At 41.9% G+C, this 24,357-nt stretch overlaps 3 protein-coding genes across 11 annotated transcripts in view; 2 read left to right on the top strand and 1 right to left on the bottom strand.

Moving 5' to 3' along the window:
- The window catches only part of LOC112257980 (zinc finger and BTB domain-containing protein 16-A), a 137,514-nt gene extending 125,748 nt beyond the window's left edge, over positions 1-11,766 (top strand). For 3 of the 5 annotated variants that reach the window (XM_024431970.2, XM_024431968.2, XM_024431969.2), the window contains exon 7: positions 102-5,250. In XM_024431970.2, coding sequence (XP_024287738.1) covers positions 102-331 — 230 coding nt within the window. In that variant the 3' untranslated portion in view covers positions 332-5,250. Of the gene's footprint in view, positions 1-101; positions 5,251-5,332; positions 5,412-5,563; positions 9,310-11,638 lie in introns of those variants that run through there. The other 2 variants (XR_002954668.2, XM_024431971.2) reach the window with 2 other exon arrangements.
- LOC112259136 (5-hydroxytryptamine receptor 3A-like) lies at positions 9,772-23,349 on the bottom strand. The gene is made up of 13 exons (XM_042327854.1): positions 23,235-23,349; positions 21,195-21,352; positions 20,140-20,350; positions 19,733-19,942; positions 19,084-19,324; positions 16,784-16,952; positions 16,633-16,677; positions 16,252-16,361; positions 15,820-15,989; positions 14,831-14,991; positions 13,751-13,961; positions 11,613-11,849; positions 9,772-11,211 (listed from the first exon to the last, which is right to left on the bottom strand). Exons 1-13 carry the CDS (start codon positions 23,347-23,349, stop codon positions 10,886-10,888), a joined length of 2,364 nt encoding a protein of 787 aa, XP_042183788.1. The 3' UTR covers positions 9,772-10,885.
- The window catches only part of LOC112257978 (ubiquitin carboxyl-terminal hydrolase 28), a 39,669-nt gene continuing 29,201 nt past the window's right edge, over positions 13,890-24,357 (top strand). The window contains exons 1-5 of one of the 5 annotated variants that reach the window (XM_024431964.2): positions 13,890-14,028; positions 14,890-15,032; positions 19,067-19,344; positions 19,695-20,427; positions 23,229-23,433. In XM_024431964.2, the coding sequence (XP_024287732.1) occupies positions 23,430-23,433 (4 nt within the window). In that variant the 5' untranslated portion in view covers positions 13,890-14,028; positions 14,890-15,032; positions 19,067-19,344; positions 19,695-20,427; positions 23,229-23,429. Of the gene's footprint in view, positions 14,029-14,889; positions 15,033-19,066; positions 19,345-19,527; positions 19,605-19,694; positions 20,428-23,228; positions 23,434-24,357 lie in introns of those variants that run through there. The other 4 variants (XM_024431965.2, XM_024431962.2, XM_024431963.2 and 1 more) reach the window with 4 other exon arrangements.

Below are 24,357 nucleotides of genomic sequence, written 5' to 3'. Positions count from 1 at the left end.
GTTCTTAATGTTTTGTACACTCAGTGTACAACGTCATAGAGTTCCCTTCCTCAGCCTGACGTTGTTGTTGTTGTTGTTGTTGTTGTCGTCACCTTCCCCAGGTGAGAAGCCGTTTGAGTGCAAGCTGTGCCACCAGCGATCTAGGGACTACTCGGCCATGATCAAACACCTGCGCACCCACAACGGAGCGTCGCCCTACCAATGCACCATCTGCCTTGAGTACTGCCCCAGCCTCTCGGCCATGCAGAAGCACATGAAGGGCCACAAGCCCGAAGACGTCCCCCCAGACTGGAGGATAGAGAAGACCTACCTGTACCTCTGCTATGTCTGAGGCCTCCAGACGACAGCCCGGGGGAAGGAAGACAGGCAGAGGAGGAGGATGGGGCTGAGGAAGGATGGGGCTGAGGAAGGAAGGGGAGGGGAGGATGAGGAGAAGGAGGAGGAGGACGAGGCCTGTGGCGAAGAAGTCAAGCGAGATAATCCATGAGATGGAAGCACAGGCGGTTTTTGAATGCGAAGAGAGCGAATGAGCAGAGGGCAAAGGTGGACACAGTGAGGAAAAGGGCTGGGCTAGGCGCAGGAAAACTGAGGTTCTGACTGAGAGGACATTTCCCCTTAAAATTCATGTCGTTCAGTACATCTATCTATGTTTTGTTTGGAGTTGTCAAATTGCCTAACACAGAACCCGTCGGTGCGTCAATGGAGTTGTCCTTAAGTCTACCCACAGACTTGAGAGATGTCACCCAAGCCACACTTCTAACTGAACTGATTCTCAAAGGCTATCTGAACCCACACCTCCCCATCATTTTGACCACTGGCTCTCCCTAAATGTAGTTTTGACACCCTCGCCTTTTCTGGAATGGAATTGTATCCTACTGTAACTTGGGTGGGTCATTGCTCTCGTTCCATGACACAGTACTGCAGATCCCCTCCTGATTTGATTGGTTTAAACTGGACACCAAGTCATGTTCTGCTTGAGGAACATGTTGCAGTTGGCCCCGACCCAAGCCATTGTTTACCAGAGTGCTCCAAAATGGAGTCTTCAGACCTGGTGGAGAGCACACAGAGCACTTAGAACCCTATAGTGGAGTAGTGCCATTCAGATAGCCCCCGAGAATCAGAGCCTAAGGGCCAGACCATGTGGCACATTTCAGCCAGCCCTATGGAAAAATAGCACCATTTATTGTACTGCATTAGCCGAAGTGAAGTTGAATTTGATTGGGGCACAACACCTTCGTACCCACGCAGAGGGTTGTCTTTTGTACAGCAAGGGAGATGAACAGAGGATGATATTCCCATATCGATCAGGTTTCACCGGAGCCTCTTGAGAGTCAAACCATGACTGTCACTTTTTTCATCTCGGTATCTTTGGCTCCGCATCATAGTTTATCATAGCTTCATTGCACAGGTAAAGACACATTACGACGACAGTCTCTGTTTGATGTTTATATCAGATCTATTTTTGAGGGGTTTGCTCGCTACGAAGCCGCTGTTCTTTTATCTCTTAAACCATAAATCTCTATACAGCATTAACTGGAGATGTTAATTTTTTCCCTGCTATAGATACTGGACTGATATTAATATACGTTTAACCAGATTATCATCAATTACACTAAGATTTAGTACATGGACTGACTCATAACATTTAACTATTTTCTCACATTAATAATCTCATAATCTCTATATGCCATTGTGATGGAGACCAAAATGACAAAGGCTGCTGTGGATTGCTCCAAGGGGTGGTCGTAATGCCTTCATAATGCAATTATAAGGAGATATGGCACCTGTTATAACTGGACATATATACTGTTATGTCGCGTGAAACCATAAATGTGACACCAGGTGGAAAATTGTGTTTCATGCGTAATTGTAACAGTGCTATATCAGTTGTCATAAGTGTCAAATATGTTGTCATAAGTTGTCATAACCTGTTACGACAAACATTATATCTGTTCATATGGCAGCATAATGAAGACATTATGAGCACCACTGTCAGTTCAGTGTTACCATGGTAATCACATATCTGAATGATTAGCGGGAGAGGGGGGTGGGTGGCTTCACTGATTGGAAGAGACATGGCCTGCCCAGCCCAGGGGGCGACCAGTAAGAAGACAGAATAAATCAACTCTTTATATATGGTTTTGTTCCTTCACTTTGTCTCTGTTTCCTATTATGTCTTGATTTAGCTCAGCACATTGTACTTGAATTACCTCGTTTTTTTGTGACCTCATGTGCTTGTGTTTATTTCTTGTATTGTTTTTTGTGTGTGTCCGAAAGCTGCGTTGTTGCGCGAGGGAGATGTGACAAAGCAATGTGTACGCGAAAATTAAGTGCCACGGTGAAAAGAGATTTTTATTGTTGTGTATTTTTGTGCATTATTGTTACCAAACTTGGTATTTTTTTATGAACCTTGCTTGTTGAAAAGCTGGTGGGGTCGGTCATTGTTTAAAAGCTACCTCTAAGTTGTTTTGTTTTCATTTTTGCAAAGGCACATTTGTTTTCTTTGTGTTTTGCATTATTGCATCATTGCAACTTCATCTCATGCTTTCAAGTGTTGATTTATTGTCTTTTCACATCTGTAAGTGACATTTATATAAAGGGTAAGAGATGGTAGATATTGTTAGAAAAAACTGAAAATGAAACAAGTGTTTATTCTTCTCTTACAGTCTGCGTCCGTCCTCCTCTTACATTAACCTTAAGAGAAGAGATTTTAAGGCCTTAAGTATGGGGTAAGAGGGATGAACGCAGTAGAAGAAGAAATAGTACTTATAAGAGTTTAAAAAAGCATTAAACTTGAAAATATGTGAATAGAATTGTAGTTTTGTAATGTGAAAAAAAGAAGGTCATGTACACAGTGATGTAGTGTGCCCTGGACAATTGGGACTGCAAGTGGTAATCAAAGAAGAAAGGAAGGTTAGGAAAAAAAGATCCTCTTGGTCGACAATTTCTCTCAAAGGAGTGTATTCCTGAACAAGAGCCAACAGAGGCAGTTTGATATATAAAAATGGTGATATTTTTGTATTCGGTGTCAGTCCCTTTCCATTTGTCGAGAGTTTCAGCAGGGCAAATATTTGTATTTCTTTTTTTTACCTAGTTTTTTTCCTCTGGTTTTGAATCTTTTGCCTTGCTCCTCTTTGGTAATGTTGGACGTATGTATGTATGTATGTATGTATGTGTGTGTGTGTGTGTGTGTGTGTGTGCGTGTGTGTGTGAACATGTTGTATGTAGTAAGTGTTGCTTTCTGGATGTCAATGCATTGTAGGTGAAGGACTAAATCTGCCAAAAAAAATAAAAGATCATTCAAAATGGATGGCTGGGAGGCTGCCGTCCATCAATTAGTACACGTCATTCACAATTTTATTGCCAACATTTAGTTTTTGTACTTGAAGTGACAAAAAAAGGATGACATGGTCATAGTGGCCCATGGTTGTCTTGCCACTTATTCTCCAACACTGTGAGCTGAGGGGTTTCCCTCGTCCAATTTTCACCATAATAATAACTTCAGTCACCATTCAGTGTGGCAGGCCAGAGAGCCCGAAACGATCACATCACACTTCAATGACTAGAGGTATTCAATCACATGCTCTTATTGTTGTCTGAATGTTTTATACTTTTTGTGTGTGTGTGTGTGTGTGTGCGTATCCGCGTGCGTGTATTAATGAAAAATGCACTAATCAGATCCAAAATAAAAAACAATGCTCTATGCTACTTTTCTCTCAACGTGTTGAAAGAAAATACATTGGTATTGATGTAGTTCTTCCCTCAATGTTACTCTGTTTCTGTAATATCTTTGTGCCTAAAATGGAAATTGTTCAACAAAAATGTCCATCTATATCTGCTTAGTTTCTGTACTTTCAGAAGATAATAAATGGTGTCTCCAGCACTCTAGGGATGTCATGACGATTTGAGATGACCTGATTTTCTGATTTAGAATCAAAAAGGAGCTGTCATCTAGGACTGCTTTAGCCTAAGATTGGTAGTGGGCAAAACCACCTTTTTGATGTTTTATTTTTTTGTTCTTCGTCTGTAATTGACACCCAAAAGCAATGTAATTCGTTTACGCACAAAAAGCAAGGAAGAAAAATGTCAATTTAAAGATGATAGAACAGTCCCGGGCCATGGAAATAGTATGCATTTTTTGTTTTCAATCTGTTCTGAAGGACATTTGCCTGTTCATTTTGGAAATCAAAGTCAAAGTATGTTTTTCATTGATAATATTTTGTTGTCAGCAACAGGTTTGCTGAGCAGTTAATGTCCTTCCAACCACTTTGGCAGCTTGTCAAAACCATAGTGTTGCCCCAGCTTAACATTAGGACTTTTCTGTTATTAAGTACTTGTTTCGGAATTGCATTTAAAAAATATATTTTTTAAAGCTGTACGAAATCATGGCATCCCTGGAGTAGGCACTCTGTGTTTCAGTGTGGTGTTCTAGAACGAGTAGCCATTTTATGCAGTGTTGCCATGCATGTGCCATTTGAGGTCTAAACTAAACTGTTTGAGTAACAAAGCACCAAGACATTGTCTTTTTTATATTGGCACTGAGGACCAATTGCCCTGTCGGACCAAGCATTACAAAGCTTTTTATGTAACAAAGCTTTCTCTCTCTTTCTCTGGCTTGTCTGTAATTTTGTTTCTTTCTTCCTTGTTGTGACAGCACAAGTGCCAGTCGAGTTGCTCTGTATTAAGAAAATAGTGTTTTTATGATTTGAATTGTTATAGTTTTCGTCTACCTCAGCACCTAATCTTAGCCTAATCTTAGAAGGTGCCCAATTATTATTTTATTTTTCTCTTTTTTTGTTGTCATTTGTATAAAAATGATTTTGTTTGCATTAGAGCTTTGCAAAGGTCCTTTGTCTTTTCCAGCGACGTGCTGTGTCTGTGATCCTGCTTCCCATGTGCGAGTTGTGCCACGGATCCCAGCATCTGTCTGTTGATTTAGAGTGGTTTTTCTTTCAGTTTAGGATCAGACACATCTCTTTGTAACATTTCAGTGTTCTCTGATGGAGTGTAAAAAAAAAATAAAAAAAATAAAAGAGATTAAATGCTGCAGGTTTTCTTCTCCATGTTGTCACTAAGTACATTTTGTGCCTTCGATAGTGAAAGATGATATTTTTTACATCCTACTAACAGTAGATTGTTTTGTAGTGAACATTTTTTGTATTTTTATTTATGAGTCTCATATGAAAAATAACAATGTTCAGTTGTATACCTTCAATCTGCAGTTAGAAAATCAATAAAAAATCGACTTGAGTTTGTCTGCCTGTTTTCTAATGTGGTGCTTCCCTTCTCTTTCTGGGTGACCCATTCCTGATATGCTATGTGGACTCTTCAGGTGCCTACCATACGTTGTTGATGCTAAGAATAATGACAGGTTTACAGAATACACAGCATCTTGGAGAGCCATACTACAGGTATGTTTTGTTATGCAGAACTGTGAGTGTCTGTCTGGCTGTCTACATGTGTGCTCTTTTGTGCATTTGTGAGAGTATGTGAGTGCGTCTGTGTGTGTGTGTGTGTGTTGCTTTGGAGTGTACGTCATCCCTTTCACTGTTTTCCATTCCAGAGAGTTTCAAGAGCGTCTGCCGCCGGGCTTTCAAAAGCATCTCTGTAAACAGGGGTAACAACCATGAAGTCTCTTGGAAGACTGATGCTGCGGCTGAAAAATGAAGATGCATAGACCTTCCCCCGTGAGATTCTGCCCAGCTTCACCTCCTCTCACATCTGAAGGCAGCAGCTTTTCTAATTCAACACTTCTCTCCTCTTCTACCATCCCACTTTTTTCTGCACACCAAAAAAATATTGGTCTTGATCCTCACCCCTCTTGTCAATAGTGGAGTTCTTTCACCCCTTTTGTCAATTTCTTTAAGAGCACCAGAGGAACTGGAATTACGGCGATTTGAATAAGTCAGTTGGTCTACGGAGATAGTTCCATATTACACTGGTGATGGGGAAGACACATATTGTACTCACTGCCCAGGTCTTATATGCCTTTAGTCACTTAAGTCCCCTAATGCCAGAAAAGCCTTGCGAAGCAGAAGGTATTAAATCAAGTCCAATAAATTGAGTAATATGCTGCAGCTGCCACTTCTTTGACTAGTGTCCCTATATTCCCTGTGGCTGCTTTGAAATGGCTCTCCACTGCCGGAGCTCTGTTGGATATGGTGTGAGTGGGCTGTTAAGTGCAGCACTGACTAGATGATCCACTACAGGAGGCTGATGCGAAGCTATGTTACACTGCATCTGAAGAGGTCATTTGTGTTGGTCACAGCAGCATCCCCTGCTGTTGAGCTGTAGCGAAAAGCCTCTTGAGTAAGAACATGGCCAGTGTTGTGTCTGGAATACATCTACCAGTTAGCAGACAGTGGTGCCATGGGTGGATGTGTTCCGCATGTTGAATGACCAGATAGGTATTTTCTAACCGAGACAGTAGTCTGTTGAAATGGAACCGAACGTGTCGGTGCTTGACTCACCAACCATGTCTGTCCTATATTCCTCTCCCATTATGAGGTCATAAATGCTATCATTAGATATGCAGGGCGCAAGCCATTATTGCTGCCGCCCTGATCGTTGCTAGAGGGGAAACGAGGCGAGACACAAATGGTTCTGCTTTTCTGTGCTTGTAGGAAGAGATACAAACATTAACCAAACTGAGCTGCCTCTTTCTGCTGGGCTTTAGTTGTCCTTATGACGCAGCTCACTTTCTATCCATCTTCCTCTCTCTCGAATATATAATATTCTTCTTTGTGTATGCCGTTTATCGGACGGTTTCATCCAAAGCGTCTAACAGTCATGCGCATATACATTTTACGTATGGGTGGCCCCGGGAATCAAACCAACAATCCTGGCATTTGCAAGCGCCATGCTTTACCAACTGAGCCATACAGGATCATCTCGCTCTATTTTCCTCTTTCTATCGTTCTTCCTTCCCCAACTGTCTCACTCTGTTTATTTGGAACCATGTTGCTTTGAAAGGTCTGTCCAGTTGGCCCACCCAAACAACATTACACCTCAGAGCAGCACCACAACAGACTGATGATCAACTTGTCTAGACACTCCAAACACCACAGAACAGACTTAGACATCCTTATTTTCCAAACCACTACCATCACATTCACTTCAACATTATTATTTCAAAGTGCTGTGCTCATTAGACAGGTATTATAATGTATAGTATTACAGTATTATAGCAACCTGCATAATAGGGGTCACCATTGTTTCTCCTCCCAGAGATGTGAGCGCTTCTTTCAACTTCCTTATAGCTGACCTAACCAGGTTAATAAAGCCAGGAGAACTCGCCGTCTGTTTTGGCGCAAACAAGAGACCAGAGGTTCTCCTTCGACTCCCCATTATAGCTGGCAGCCCTCTCCCTTCCCAGCATGCTTTGAGGAATATGGGCAGCATATGCAGGCCCTGACCTTTCCCTTCAGAAGGATCAGCTAATGAGGTACCTCTCTTTTGCTATCCACTCCCTCCTCCAACGACCTCTGCATATCAAACCCAATGTGGCGAGTTGGCCTATCTTGGTTGTTTTAAGAGTATTTGGCAATTTAAGGAAAGAGTGGGAAACGATCAGCTGTTGCTGATTTATGTTCCTTCATGAACAGGACACCATGAGTTTGGTTTGATCCCAGGTCACATGGGCCCAATCAACCAACATCCCCACTCTGCTCTGTATTAGAAACAGAGCAGAGTGGGGATGTTGGTTCATTGGGCCCATGTGACCCTGAGAGGGCGCGGGGCTTTGTGTGTGTGTGTGTGGGGCCAGGGGGTCCCATCTTTATGTGCTCTTTGACACCAGTATGATCGAATGGATAGAGAAGGGTTCAGACAGTAGGTCTGTTGAATGGAGGGAAAACAGTCTTGTCCAAATCACTGGGATTGTTTTCTCAGCTAAGCCTGGCCTGTAGGCGTTAACCTCCCCCTACCCCAGGCATTGATCCAGCCTCGGAGAGGAGAGAGCCAAACAATATGACCGTCGCTGTAAATTTACTGTAATACAGCAAGCGACCTGAGCAACATGGAACTGAACTGTTCTGTGTTGTTCATGTTGTTGCTGTTGTGGTAGATCTAGTTTTGCATGGTTTTTGTAGTCACTGAACTGGTTGGTGAATGTGTTGAATGAGGATTCAAAAGTTACGTTCAATGGCCACAATATGAAGTTATAACGCATGACAAAAAAATTGTGAGGCTTCAATTTTTATAATTTGTAGTTTGTAAAATCTCAGGATTTTTTATTTGTAGTTTATTTAAAGAAGATGTTCTTCTTTATGGAGATGATAACAGAACAAGAGGTCTATAGCTTCATTGCAATTTGGAGTTGTCTTATGAACTAACTTACCTGTTGCATTGTTTTAGTAACACTGGTGTGAAAATGACTTGTCCCTCTGTGTTCCTGCAACTCCTTAGGGGTAGTACTGGTTAATGCTGGTAATAGGTCCCTCTAGTGTTGATTTGATGTACTATCGTATATTTGTATAGATGGTAGGCTAAAGTCAGATGTAGGGATAAAACATTTGGTTAACTTTCTAAAAAAAAATGTAAAAGGTTTGAAAGATATCCCAGTTGGAAGATTCCCGGAATCAGGAGGGAATAATCAGGAAATCTGGAATTCTTCAAACAGGATTTGTGTAAAATTGATAGTTACCAGAATTGTGCAGCCCCAGTCCACCCTATTTGGTTTTAACTGAGTTATTTTCCCAAAAATAGACAAGCTATTAAACGTTTGGGATCATACTTATTTATGGCAATACTCATAAGATTTTCTGTGTTGTTTTTTATTACCATTTCGGAATGTTTTACTCATTTGTTTTAGAATTGCAGAATAAGAACAGTGGTAGCAGGAGTCATTAAAACACAATTTATACATATCAGACATTTCAGAGATGTTCTTATCCAAGCTTCACACTGATAAACTTCTTTATAGGTAAAAATCAACCCCCAGGGGAAATAAAACAGTCAACTGTATCCCTAAATGATTTTATGAGTACATCTTTAACTGTCTATTGAGTGACAAGCACATAGTCTTTTTCCTCTGTCTGTATCAGCCAGCCAGGCAGAGTACTGAACTAAAAGGCCCAGACCCAGTGCCCGCTACAGCCAGGATCCTCATTGATTGTATTGGGATCGATGCTCCCATTAACTGTGGAACAGTTTTAGGCTTTAATTATGTAGGGTGTCAATGGCATTTATCCTATCAGGGCACACCCGTCGAGTGTATTTTCCAGTAAGGCCAAAATCTTTACGATTAGTACATTAGTGTCAGTCTGTGGGCTAGGGCCATCCCTGGGAGGGATTAATAATACCCATACCACAGCTGGACTAGGGCATGGGGGGGTAGTGCTGGGCAGAGAACTACTGTGCCACCCTGTGGTTAGTGTGGTGTATTGTAGTCACTTCTATGGCGCCTTAAACCCTAACCGACAATGTCCATATAAAGTGGACAATTACTTTATTTTCACCTCCCACTTAAATGTGGACTTTGGCCGTATTAAGGAAATTCAGACCTTCAACGGAAAAGCTTAAAACAAACAAACTGTGTCCGGGATTCAATTCAAGACCACACTATAGCCCACTTGACATTTAAAGGCAATTTCCAATTGAGCCGACATCTGCAGCGTTTTCCTTGAATGCGTTCTCCGCAAGGGGGGGAATGTGGTAACATTGCCTTTTAAAAACTGCTTGGCCTACAAGGGCGATTGGATTGAATCCCGTCTGTCATCATTGTATCCCGATATAATGATGACACAGACAGGATTCAATCCAATCGTGCTTGGAGACCAAGCAGCTTTTAAAGGCAATGTTACATATAAGGAACATAATGCATATAAGGAACATAATGCATATAAGGAACATAATGCACTTTAATAGTCACACTTTTCATAATGTCAGAGTGAACACCAGGTGAACGAGTATTGCAGTTACTTTAGCACAAGTTAATATTCTCTATCTATTTAAATGTGATGTTATATGTTTCGTATATTTTATTAACAATATTAACACTATTTAACTGAAGGAGTGAAGTTGATCTTGGAATATACAGACTATGCCATTTTAAAGCAAATGCAAGCAAATAGCAAAACCTCTCCTCCATAAGTAAATAAAGCTTGAAGAGATATAAAAAAAACATTATGAAATATGCAGGGGAGCTCATTGCTCCCCAACTATATTAAACATTATTGGACATACAAAATCTAAGGTATGGCATATTTATTCATTTTATGTGCATGGTACCATGTCGACTATTATAAAGATATGGTTTACGTCACATCAATACAGCTGTTGGTACACATTAGTAGATGATTTTTGAAAAAAAGTGAATAATGCATGAAATATTGTGCCATTATCAAGTAGCATACTTTATTTTGTAGTTGTACTGTGAGTATTTCGTTGTATTTTAAATGTGTGTGACTGTCCTTGTCTATCAGTGTTTTGTCACTTGTCATGTGTTGTTTTTCTGGACTCCCGGAAGAGTAGCTGTGTCTGCACAAGCTAATGGGGATCCAAATAAACAAATATAAATACACCTGTATGCTGACAAAGGATACAATATCTGAACTTTTTCAACAGCTCTTTAGGACTTTCCTAGGTAATCAAGACCCGAACAATACACAGAGCAGTAAGATAGTGTTAGAAAGGGGCAACTGGCTAAGGGAAATGAGTGTAAACTATACCAACATCCAATCTATCATCTTCCCCCTCGTTCCTCTACTCCCGAGAATTACCCCAGACTCAAACGACCCCCTACTTTACCTCCACCATGAGGCTCAACTAAATAGATCGACCTCAATAAAACGCTTTGGTATCAGGCACGCTTTAGCCCTCTGTCCCCTTCTCCACAGTGAAGCCCTCCACCTTCACCGTCAGGCCCTCCTCCACTGTGAGGCCCTCAGGCGTACTGCCACACGGACCAGAGGGTCCCCAGGGTGATGCTGTAGGCCAGCATGGCCACCAGGTAGACCCTGAAGAGCAGGACGTCCAGCACGTAGCCCACCTGCAGCCACTCCTTGGCGATGTCCCGGGACTCGTCCCTCTTCTCCAGGAAGCCGCGGATAGATGAGATTTCCTGCAGGATGTTGTCCATGACGGGCGGCGTGTTGTCACGCACCACAGACAGGCCCCCCAGACCCCGCTCCATGATGTCCCCGCCACCACGGCCACTCTCGCAGGTGTGGTGAAGGTGGTGGTGGTGATTGCATCGAGCTGCAAGGGGTCACACAGGGAGAGGGTGGGGGGGGGGTCATATAACATTATTTATTTGTATGTTGAGTATCCAGTGTTGAGCTTGTGGAGCGAAATGTATATATTGGCTCAAAAAGAGAGACATTGTACCATATATTGACTATTTCCAAAGTGGGAAAACAAAATTGTAAATGTATATTTGTATCCTTTTCTCTCGCTCTACGATAGGTGTCGTAATGCTGCTGTATGTTTTTCCAATCAATGAATACAGCTGAGAGAGAATTCTATAGTGCCTTAGATCCTTCAGCTCACCATGATCTACTGCCCAGGTCTTTCTTGTCCCTCTCCCTCCCTTCCTTTCTCCTTCCCTTCCTTCCTTCCTGCCCCTTCTTTCATACCCTTCTTCCTACCCAACCCTCCTGTAGATGTATTACCTGGGCTGATGTTGTTCTCTTTGTAGTGGCCCAGATGGTCAGAGTCCCTGGACAGCATGGAGCACAGGCTGTGTTTGTTGCGGATGCAGAGGAGGACTGTGGCCCGCTCCAGCACCAAGTGTTTGAGCCACTGGGGTACGTGGGGCTGCAGGTCCTGCTTATGCACCAGTCGCACTATCAACACTGTCTCTGTCAGGCTGATCACCAACAGGGCCATGCACACTACAAAGTATACACCTAGAGAGAGAAGGAAAGATCGATATTACCTCTGCACACTGCAAGGTACAGCCTAAAAAAGCAACGTGTGCATCCCAAATGGCAATCCCTATGTAGTACACTACTTTTGATCAGGGCCTTTTGACCAGGGCCCCAACAAACATTAGTCCTTCACCACTTCCTCAAGCTTGCAATCCCAACCTTAATGACACATCTGAGCCACAAATGCACCAGCTGCATTTCCAATGGTGTAAAAATTCTTCAAAGTACTACTCATGTATTTTTTTACAGGGATCTGTACTTTACTAGTTATTTTTTTACTTTTACTCCAATACATTTCTAAAGAAAATAGGTACTTTTTGCTCAAATATATTTTTCCTGACACCCAAAAGTACTTTAATTTCCAATGCTTAGCAGGAGAGGAAATTATCAAATTCATGAATTTATCAGGAGAACATGTGGTCATCCCTACTGCCTCTGATCTGACGGACTCACTAAACACAAATGCTTAATTTGTAAATTATGTTATAGTGTGCCCCTGGCTATCTGTAAACAACAACAAAACAACCATGTGGTTTGATTAATATATTTTAAATGATTTATAGCGTTTGCGTTTGATACTTTAGTATATTTAAAACCAAATAATTTGACACTTTTACTCAAGTTGTATTTTATTGGGTGGCTTTCACTTGAGTCATTTTCTATTAATGATCTAACCACGTTTCCATCTGCAGCTTTTATGCTAGTAAAATCATACCGTAAAAAAAAAAATCAGGACAGCTGTGATGGAAACCAGAAGTTTCGGTACAATTTTATAAATACAGACAGATAATTTGTTTGTCCGACATGGTGGACTCTTTTTGTCTGTAAAAAAATACTTATGCGAGAAATGGTGGTGGAAATTCCTTTATGGGCAAATATTGACGTAATAACCATTATATCAAAGTAAACTTGGAGTCACGAGACGATATGTTGTGTGGTCCTCCAACTATGGCTCGGGGAAACCATGCAGTTTATTAGTCTACAGATTTAAATAAGTGATGAACTTCACAAGTTTGTGAAAGTGCATGGTGATGAGCTTGATGCTCATTTCCAATAAATATCAAGGGTCTTATTCTGGTGACATGAAGATTGATCCTTTACTGCCATTTGACAAATATTCTCACTATTATCCATAATCATGTCTACTAGCCTACCCGCACAGCCTAATCGCACTGTATCTGCGAACTGTTGCCTTGAGCGTACGTAACACCAAAGTAGGCACATTTGCTATTTAACGCAACCGTTTTTGTGACAAAACTATCAGTTGAGTTGAACTTTCGATTTTTATTCGGTACAAGAAAACGGAAAATTACATTTTGTGTGCTCTACGTCATCACGCACTGATTTATCCACAACAAGTTTGTTTGGTGGAAACACCACTGGTGGGAAAATGTGCATATTTTATTTATGCATATTTTAGAATATTTGCATGGAAGTCGATCGCCAACTGGATGTAATAGCTACTGTGATTGTTTTCAATTCAAATAAACAAATAGCTTCTTAGCTAAGAGCAATTTCTCAAGCAAGAATTTGAGTGGGGAATACAGAAAATGTGCCGTTATTGGGCAGAGAGGTTTGGAACTCTTTCTTATTGGTCTAATAACTCATTTACCGCATGGTGATATCATCGTGGAAGGCCAAAATGTCCTCCCACCAAAACAGGTTGACATTTCAGGCTTTTCAAACAGCTCTTACACTAAAAGAGCATTATCATCTTTTTTACCATTTCAGGGTATTATTCCAACCTCATAGTATGAAAATGTATATAAAACACAGGTAAATCATGTTTTTGACTGCACTGAGTCTTTAAGATATCTTTGCTTTTACTCAAGTATGACAATTGGGTACTTTTCCAACCACTGTGCATTTCTCTATCTGACCTATGAGCGGTGTCCCGATGGCGGTGGCGGGCAGCGTGTCAGAGACGATGATGAGGAAGACGGAGTATCCCAGAAGCAGAGTGATCTTGAAGGACACCCTCTCTCCACTGTCCGGAGGGAGATAGAAGCCCACCAGGTCCATCACCATCAGGAAGATGCTGGGCAGCAGCAGGTTCACAGTGTAGAACAGAGGTCTGCGTCGGATCACCACCTGATCACATTCATCATGATCATCATCATCAATAGAGCAGTAATTATCATAAATTAGTCATGAACAGGTAGGTACGCATTTCCACATCTATAGTAGTTACAGATATCTGGCAGAACAATGTTTTGATGGTAGACAACAATATACCCACAGATTCTAGCAATGACCCTGAAAGTGAGGTGGGAGTGCACACTCTATAGATCACCTATAGATCCTCAGTCATATACTTTTGCTAATTTTCAGAAAAGTAAGCCTGTTTTCTTTGTTTGACACATAAGAAAAACAGCCATTCTCAATACATATTTAATGCAGCTCAAGATGTTATAATGAAGACCCTTGCAGTAGAGGTCAAAGTTAATATCTCATATAGTTCTATATTTTTATATTATAGTATCTAGTATATCTCCTTACTGAAGGTCTTGCCTTTCTGTCATGTTCAGTTGGCTTTGAGTAAATGGATTAAGCGAAGATATTGTGTACATGCAGGTGTTGAGGGGGTTTTGATGTAATTTTAACAGGTGTAGATACTTGCTAAATTAATGTGGTGATCTTTGCCAACCCAATATTGTGCTCTTTTAACTATTGCTATTTATTTAATCATCACGCACAGGGTTGCAAGATAACTTTCCCCAAATTCCCAGGTTTTCCAGAAATCCTGGTTGGAAGATTCCTGGAATCAGGAGGGAATAAGCACCAAAAACAGGATTTCTGGGAAACCTGGAAGTTTGGCGAAGGTTTTTTGGAACAAAAAGTTTGCAACCCTAACCATTCTTCTACTTGACTAGGTCAGTCTTTGCCAAATAATATCTTTCCATAACCTGTCTTGAATACATAAATACAAGGTAATGAATGATTATATTATGTATACTCACATTGAACTTCATCTCTGCATAGGAGTCAATGTTGTCCAGACTGAAGCGCTTGTATTTAGACAGGACGTGAAGCAGCTCCCACTCCCCCTGGTTCATGAAGACACTCTTGTCCACCTTGAGTTCCTCTGCGCTCCTCATCAGCTTGAGATCGATGTCATTAACTACAGACACAGGAGACAGAGACCAGTGGGTTCAGATCAATGTAAGTTATGTAATGGACTTTATCAACTGTACCCTGCCACAGATAATTTTTTAGTTTTTTAGCGGGGTGAAAATGGTATAGCATCTGGCACTGATGACATAGAATACATTTATATTGAGGTTATTTTGAAACAAAAGTACAAGACAAATTACATCTGTACTTCCTAATTCCAGAAACTATCAAGATGGAAGTAACAAAACAATAGAGGACTAAGACTGAGTGAGGGCATGAAAGGGCATTCTTACCTGGTACTTATGTGCAGTTGTCTACAGTACTTAAGTAAAAATACTTTAAAGTACTCCTTAAGTAGTTTTGGGGGGTATCTGTACTTAACTATTTATATTTTGACAACTTTTACTTTTACTTCACTACATGAAAATAATGTAGTTTTTACTCCATACATTTTCCTTGACTTCCAAAAGTGTTGGCGTGGGCCGCTGGCTATCTGTAAACTTTTTTAAAAACAAGAGAATTGTGCCGTCTGGTTTGCTTAATATAAGGAATTTGAAAGGATTTATACTTTTACTTTTGATACATAAGTCTATTTTTTTGCAATTCAATGTACTTGTGGTACTTAAGTATATTTAAAACCAAATGCTTTGTATTTTACTCAAGTAGTATTTTACTGGGTGACATTCACTTTTACTTGAGTCATTTTCCAAGAAGATATCTTTACTTTTACTCAAGTATGACAATCGGGTACTTTTTCCACCACTGCTGTATGTGCAGTTGAAAAGCCTTAACTCACATGCAAATTACTATACAACTAAATAACCTTATGTCTTACGGGTATGGAGCCAGCTCTGAAAGGTCAGGCTGCAGTTCTGGACATCGAATGGGAAGTTGTAGATGTTGAGAGTGCAGGCGGTCACCACCTGGATAGGCTTGTAGTTGCGCACTAGTCCATAATGGGTCACGTACACATAGGGAATGTCCGGAGACTTCCCCACATCCACACTGAGAGATTACGAAACACAACAACTCAAAGCAAAAAGATGTTTGTGGCTGATTCAGACAACTAATATTTTAGCGTAGGCTAAGTCACACTTGACATATTACTTTAGTAGTAATGCTTTATCAAAGTATCCAATTTTGTCAGTTTACATCAGCAGATAAATTATACTTTTTTATACATAATTTTACTTGACTAAAATGATATCTGTATGGCCTCATGCGTTGTCCTACCCCCACAATAACGAAACACTGTAAGGCTACTTACAACTCGTTGATTAGTATGTCAGGCACCCACACGTTCGCAGTCGGTATGGACATTTGATTCACATCATCAAAATCCTCTGGGTTCCATACCAGGAATTCGTCTGTCCATTCCTGATAAAGACTTGTAGCATTATTTCCTGATACAGAGTTATAGCATAAGCGCAAGACGCATGGTCTAGTATTAATAATTCATGAATGAATAAGTATTGTATAAAGGCTTATAACTAGTTCCTCTGATAAGATGTTTGATACATGTCCAAAGGTGAGGATATCCAATGTTCTGCTGTACTTTTAGGATTGTTTTAAATGCTTGGAAATGTTTATTCAGAAAAATCCATTAGTTGAAATAGTTATTATACTGTTACAAATAGTTATGTCTTACCTGCCTGTACCATATATATGTTGTCAGAACCTGGTTCTTCTCATCCTGTTGTAAAACACAGCAGCACACAGAGGAAATAGTGAAGATCTACATAGGCTACACTCTATCTCAGTATACGGAACTCTTCTACTATGTGATTTATACGGCATACCACACTGAGGATAGAGTACACCATAAGGTCGATGGCCACCATTGTGCAATTTCGCCAGTTGCGCACGGGTCGCACACCCTTCTTGTACCCAGCACTCAAGTATTCGGAGAGGCGTACCAAGGTGGCATTGGCAAAGCGTCCGGTATTATTGCTCAGTTTCTTGACTAAAACAAGTAAAACACATTGTTACAGCATATGGATTTAAACATAATGCTATCCACTAAAATGCAACATCTTAAGGGTTGTACAATTATTATGTGTTAGCCTATAGAAAATAGCAACCTCCGTCAAACGCCACAGCCTATATGGAATGATTTACCTGTGCAGGCTCTCGCGGTGCCTTGAATCAGAAGCAAGACCAGCGCTGTCCAGAGTGCTGAAACTCTCATTGTGACCAAAGTTTCACTTCACCGCCTTAAGCTTGCCAATAATGAGCAGCGCTCAGCTTTGAGATGTAGCGGTCAACTGTCGCCGCCCGAGACCCATATTCAGGATTGTTGACTGTAGCCCAATGTCTACTGTATCATATATTAGTTAAATTAGGTTTCCTGTATTCTGGATAAGGCTGGCTTAGCCAGCTGATGTAACTATGAATATGAGGGTGTGTTCATCGTTAATTTGATGATGGGGATTGGAAGCAGTGGAGGTTATGTCACCACCTGCCCTGAGCAGATAACTCCGAGCAATCATACTATTTACAGTATCTGATCGTGTAGCCAGATGTCTCTGTCTGGATCAAGTTTCATGTGGGATATTGGCATTTTTCCTTCAACTCAATCCTCAATATCTTTCATACCGTGGGGAAATTATTGATCTCTATAAAATTCCAAACACAGTATGATGTAGGCCAAGTCTATGATCTAGTTGTATGTAACCTACAACTGTGTTAAGACATTGATTTCCTGAACATACAGAAGAGCATAGGCCTATTTTCTCTTGCGCTTGCTTTTCAACATTGGCATATGGGAGGTCAAGTGCAGATCGGTTTTCTCTTCTCTCACCAACAAGACCGAACTGACATTTGATACTGATGTTAGACATTATTTTGTTCATTTTGTTCACTAGGTTAGCCAATCATTTAAATCAGTTGATATCTTAAACTGTGTATGTTGGGGAAATACATACTGTAAGCTATAAAAAAAATAGAGTCGCACACTTATATTTAACTCCAGTAATTTATTTGGTAAAACGCCAACATTTCAGCATCACTGTGCCTTCTTCAGGGTAATGACATTACACTAAATAATTTTCTCTGGGTGTGCGCCAGCTCATGCTTTTAATTAGGGGAAACACGTACTGAAATCTACAACAACATTGAATTTATGACTTTTATTATGTGATTGGACGAGATAATACCATTGAAAAATAATGTCCATTTATGACACACACAAAAACACTTGAAAATATGTAGTCTCTTTTATTAAGGATTAACATTGCAGGCTATGTTAAAAGCGTACAGGTGTATTAAGAGCAAACCAGTCATTTTCTTGGATAGAAACTTTTACTCACTGTACTGGCTGGAGGCTTTGATATGATTCCCAAACATCTATCCCTGTATAACACCAGCTAAAAACAGGATAAACAATCAAACCAAGATCCACAGTTGATTTAAAAAAAACTTGCAACAGGACTTGCTTGATATGATGGGGAATAAGAAGTTACATCACAAGTATGAATGTACAACATAACATTACAGCAAACAATAACCATTATTCATTTCTCTCCTCAACTCAGAGGTGTCCATACAACCGGTTGTAATGTGATCTGCTCAAAGAAAAATGTCTGCTGTTCAAGTGAAAATTCTATTTACAAAGATTGTTCCCAGCCAAGGGATTTATGAGTAGCTCATGTGTCTTTTTATGACTATCAGTGAACCAACAGGGAATGCAGTTGCCTAAGCTTTGAATGTGCTTTATTGATTTGGTACGAGTTTCAGGGGAGCATGGTGATTCAAGTTAATGTGGAATAACATCACATTGACGTTGCGGAATGTGCCCGGAGAATAGGAGTAAGATATCTTTTTATGAAGATCTTCAGTTGAGGGAATATGTTAATACATCAGCCCATATTGATTTATGGGAACCATCTTCCAATTGTAAATGGGAATACAGTGTTCACTCAATAGCTTCTAGCTACAGTATCAAAAGAAAGGGGGAGAAAAGGGATTAAGTCGCCCTCATCAATAACCCTAAAAAGACTTAACATTTTATTGCAGAAAAATTAATATTTTTTTCTCCTCATGCCGATAACATTTGAACAACAATTCCTCCTCTCCTCATGCAGAGCTCCAGCTGGCCCACAGTAGCAGCAGAGTGCTGGTGTAGACGACCAGGATGAACAGGTAGACTCGGAAAAGAAGGATGTCCACCTTGCAGCAGAGGGCCACCCAGTCTGCCTGGGCCAAATCGTCACTCTCCCCTTCTTGCAGGTAGAGCCGCAAGGCCACCACCTCCTGGAGCAGCCTCTCCAGCCGTGGAGCACTCTCCTGGAGCTCGCTCAGGGACAGTAGGTCCTCCTCTGGAGCCAGGTCAAACTCATAGCCTGGAGGGACCACATGAACTGTAAGTGGGGTGATAAAGGGTGATGATGGGGTTGAACAAATTAATGTCGAAGAGAACATATCTATTTTTTTCCCCAAAGACAAGATTTTGTTGCTACATCGCAATCAAGGTAAATGATTAGGTGTATGTGTAGACATACTGTAAAGATGTATAATTTATATGATTCATTTGATGTCAACACAGAGGAAGCTAGAGATGTTGTCAACATGTAAACGTGTCAGAGCTGGCCATTACAAATGAAAGGGAATCAGAAATCTGAGGTAAGGAAATCTGTGTTAAGTTAGGAAAACAACCACCTGCTAAGTGTTTGTTTCTCATACCTAGTCACTCTCTTATGTCCTATGACCTAGAAATACAAAGCTTCTCAACAACACATCCTCCCTCTCACCCCCACACTGATCCACGTCGACCAGCGTTTTGACAGAGGTGAAGTTGCTCTCGAGGAAGGTCTGGCTGGACGAGCCGTACTTGTCGAGGAGGCAGGCGGACACTGACATCTCCTTGACCTCCTTCTCGTTGTGGTGGAGGAGCTTCACCACAAAGATGGAGATGGATAAATTCAGCACAAGCAGCGCCATGCAGACCGCAAAGAACACACCTGTAGGATGGAGAACACCAAACATCAACAACACCTGTTAGAGAAGGAAGACATGTCTCAAGATGTCTTCATAAATATGTCTCAAGACATTTCACAAAGCATTGGCCATGGCTGGGTATGAATGGCATGCTTGGTGTGTCAAACAATATTAGAGAAAGTTCAAAACAAAGATGAGGAAAGGAGCTGGTGTAGGATACCTATGAGTGGTGTTCTGATGGCGGTGGCAGGCATCTCGTTCATCAGGTTGACCCTGAAGACAGTGTAGCCCAGGAGGATGCTGGTCTTAAAGGTGATCCGGGTGCCACTGTTGGGCGGCAGATAGAAGCTGATGACGTCCACCACCATGAGGAAGATGCTGGGGATGAGCAGACTCACCACGTACAGCAGGGGGCGCCGGCGGATCAACACCTGACCAGTGGGGGGGAGCAAGATGGAGAGAGAGAGCGGGAAAGAGTGAGAGCGGAGAAGACTGAGAGCGGGAAAGAGTGAGCGAATTTGACTTTGATTGATTTCAACTCACTTTCCTCAACTGAACCCACAAGAAAACTCTATTCGATAGTATTACCCTCCTATTCTCCTCCGGTGCCCAAAAACACACACATCCCCCTCAACAACCACTTTTACAATGAGTCATAGTGTAAATGTAACCCAAGAAGCCCTGCTGGATAGACAATCCATCATTAAGTGCCCTTCTGAGCTGAATGTAGAACAGCAGCCCTGCCTAGCCTATCTTCTCAGACCCACCTGCGCCGGGCCAAGAGCCCATTTCTCTGGCAGAACAAGACGGCCATTGATCAGCTGCCACAGAGACAGCCTCATTATGGTGCCTCTCTCTCTCAGCATGCTGGACGCGCCTCAGCCTCATCTATTAGCATTAGCGCTTAATCCCGTCTGTGAAGCCCTGGCTGATCCCTTTAACTTCCTCACAGCAGGAGGACAAGGAGGATGGGATGGCAAAAAAACTACTCTCGCTACTCAATCTGCTTTAGTTGTCATTGTACAGTCACATTCTCCCTACAAGAGAAGTGTGTACTTTTTTTGTTGCATAGACATCAAGCCGTTTAGAAAATCCCACTATCACACCTATTCACATATTCTATATTTACCGACTGGCTGGATATGCATTGTTGTGTAAGTCGATACAGATGGCACTAGACGTATAGGTCATATTTGTATTCCTTAAATTACTTTCATTCAAATCGAGTATCTAAAGGGAAACAAAAGAGATATCTGGTAAACGGTAGGCACACACATTGAACTGGATGTGGGCGTAGTCTCTGTCGTCCAGGCGGAGATGCCAGTAGCGGGAGGGCACAGACAACAGTTCCCACTCGCCATCGTCCATAAATGACTTCTGATCATTTGCGATCTCCTCCGCACTCCTCCACAGTGTCAGGTTCACCTCATTCACTGCATACACGATGGTAAAGGTCAAGGGACGGAGTTTAATGACACAAGCCTTAATGACACTCAGTCAATATGACCTGCTATTGATTTGATACTACACTGCTCAAAAAATAAAGGGAACACTAAAATAACACATCCTAGATCTGAATGAATGAAATATTCTTATTAAATACTTTTTTCTTTACATAGTTGAATGTGCTGACAACAAAATCACATAAATTTGATTTCCATTGATAATTTTTATCAACCCATGGAGGTCTGGATTTGGAGTCACACTCAAAATTAAAGTGGAAAACCACACTACAGGCTGATCCAACTTTGATGTAATGTCCTTAAAAAAACTCTAAATGAGGCTCAGTAGTGAGTGTGGCCTCCACGTGCCTGTATGACCTCCCTACAACGCCTGGGCATGCTCCTGATGAGGTGGCGGATGGTCTCCTGAGGGATCTCCTCCCAGACCTGGACTAAAGCATCCGCCAACTCCTGGACAGTCTGTGGTGCAACGTGGCGTTGGTGGATGGAGCGAGACATGATGTCCCAGATGTGCTCAATTGGATTCAGGTCTGGGGAACGGGCGGGCCAGTCCATAGCATCAATGCCTTCCTCTTGCAGGAACTGCTGACACACTCCAGCCACATGAGGTCTAGCATTGTCTTGCATTAGGAGGAACCCAGGGCCAACCGCACCAGCATATGGTCTCACAAGGGGTCTGAGGATCTCATCTCGGTACCTAATGGCAGTCAGGCTACCTCTGGCGAGCACATGGAGGGCTGTGCAGCCCCCCAAAGAAATGCCACCCCACACCATGACTGACCCACCGCCAAACCGGTCATGCTGGAGGATGTTGCAGGCAGCAGAACGTTCTCCACGGCATCTCCAGACTGTCACGTCTGTCACGTGCTCTGTGTGAACCTGCTTTCATCTGTGAAGAGCACAGGGCACCAGTGGCGAATTTGCCAATCTTGGTGTTCTCTGGCAAATGCCAAATGTCCTGCACGGTGTTGGGCTGTAAGCACAACCCCCACCTGTGGACGGCGGGCCCTCATATACCACCCTCATGGAGACTGTTTCTGACCGTTTGAGCAGACGCATCCACATTTGTGCCCTGCTGGAGGTAATTTTGCAGGGCTCTAGCAGTGCTCCTCCTGATCCTCCTTGCAAAAAGGCGGAGGTAGCGGTCCTGCTGCTGGGTTGTTGCCCTCCTACGGCCTCCTCCACGTCTCCTGATGTACTGCCCTGTCTCCTGGTAGCGCCTCCATGCTCTGGACACTACGCTGACAGACACAGCAAACCTTCTTGCCACAGCTCGCATTGATGTGCCATCCTGGATGAGCTGCACTACCTGAGCCACTTGTGTGGGTTGTAGACTCCGTCTCATGCTACCACTAGAGTGAAAGCACCGCCAGCATTCAAAAGTGACCAAAACATCAGCCAGGAAGCATAGGAACTGAGAAGTGGTCTGTGGTTATCACCTGCAGAACCACTCCTTTATTGGGGGTGTCTTGCTAATTGCCTATAATTTCCACCTGTTGTCTATTCCATTTGCACAACAGCATGTGAAATTTATTGTCAATCAGTGTTGCTTCCTAAGTGGACAGTTTGATTTCACAGAAGTGTGATTGACTTGGAGTTACATTGTATTGTTTAAGTGTTCCCTTTATTTTTTTGAGCAGTGTATATCAAATGACTAACTACTGTAATTTACTAAATACTGTATGTATGATAGCCTAATGCATGCATTTTGTCTGAAAATATATTCCATTATTATTTTGCACTTCTAATTGTGTGTTACTGCCACGTCATCCATCTGTGCAGATCCAGATGTGTAGTCATTTGACTGGGTAGCTACATTAGCATGTTTACATCTCTCTCTCTCTAGGCTAACCTGAGTGAAGCCAGCTGCGGAAGGTCAGAGTGCAGTTCTGCTTATCGAAAGGGAAGGCGTACAGCTCCAGGTCACATGCAGACACCACCTGGATGGGTTTGTTGTTCTTCACCATCCCGGACGAGTTGACATACACATAGGGGATGGCAGGGGACTCCCCTACATCCACACTAACAGGGGAAAGATCACAGACTTATGGGTAAGATGGGAGTTCCAGCTGCTTACAGTATGTTGAACATGAGACACGAACCCCAACATGCTGACCAGACTGCATGTGTGACATTGTGTGCATGTTAATTTTGTCCATCCACACCAGACACGCAGGTTGAAATATGAAAACAAACTCTGAATCAACTATATTAATTCGGGGACAGGTCAAAAAGCAAACATTTATGGCAATTTAGCTAACTAGCTTGCTGTTGATAGCTAATTTGTCCTGGGATATAAACATTGGGTTGTTATTTTGCCTGAAATCCACTAGGTCCTCTCCTCTGACAATTAATCCACAGATAAAAGGGTAAACCGAGTTTGTTTCTAGTCATCTCTCCTCCTTCAGGTTTAAGGGTAAACCGAGTTTGTTTCTAGTCATCTCTCCTCCTTCAGGTTTCTTCTTCTTCTTCATTGGACTTTATATGGTGGTTGGCAACCAACTCTAAGGTGCATTACCACCACCGACTGGAGTGTGGACCTCAGTTCACCTTTCAATAACCCACATGGGTGAGGAGATGGCAGAGGTGGGACTTGTAGTGTATCAAGCATCACAAATAGAACCAAGTTCTACTTTAGCGCCTGAATGCAATGATTTAATAACATGTATGTGTAAATTAATTTTCAACGCACGAGTGGTCAGCACACTTGTTTGTCATTTTAAAGTAAAAGGCCAAATATTTAACATTTCTGAGAAGAGTCTGAGGGTATTGAGTAATGTGAGGGTATTGAGTAATCCAATGGCATGTTATGTAATTTGAACAGGAATACATATGGTGTCAAATCTTACAATTCACTGATGATGAGATCGGGCACCCATATAGCATCAGAGGACAGGGAGATCTCAGTGATCCCGTCAAACTCCTCGGGGTCCCACACCAGGAACTCATCGGTCCAGATCTGACATCACAAACGG

This window comes from Oncorhynchus tshawytscha, linkage group LG09, assembly GCF_018296145.1.
Source record: "Oncorhynchus tshawytscha isolate Ot180627B linkage group LG09, Otsh_v2.0, whole genome shotgun sequence".
NCBI lineage: Eukaryota > Metazoa > Chordata > Actinopteri > Salmoniformes > Salmonidae > Oncorhynchus > Oncorhynchus tshawytscha.
The sequence above is the reverse complement of the archived record's forward strand: the minus strand, read 5'-3'. Positions and strand labels throughout refer to the sequence as shown.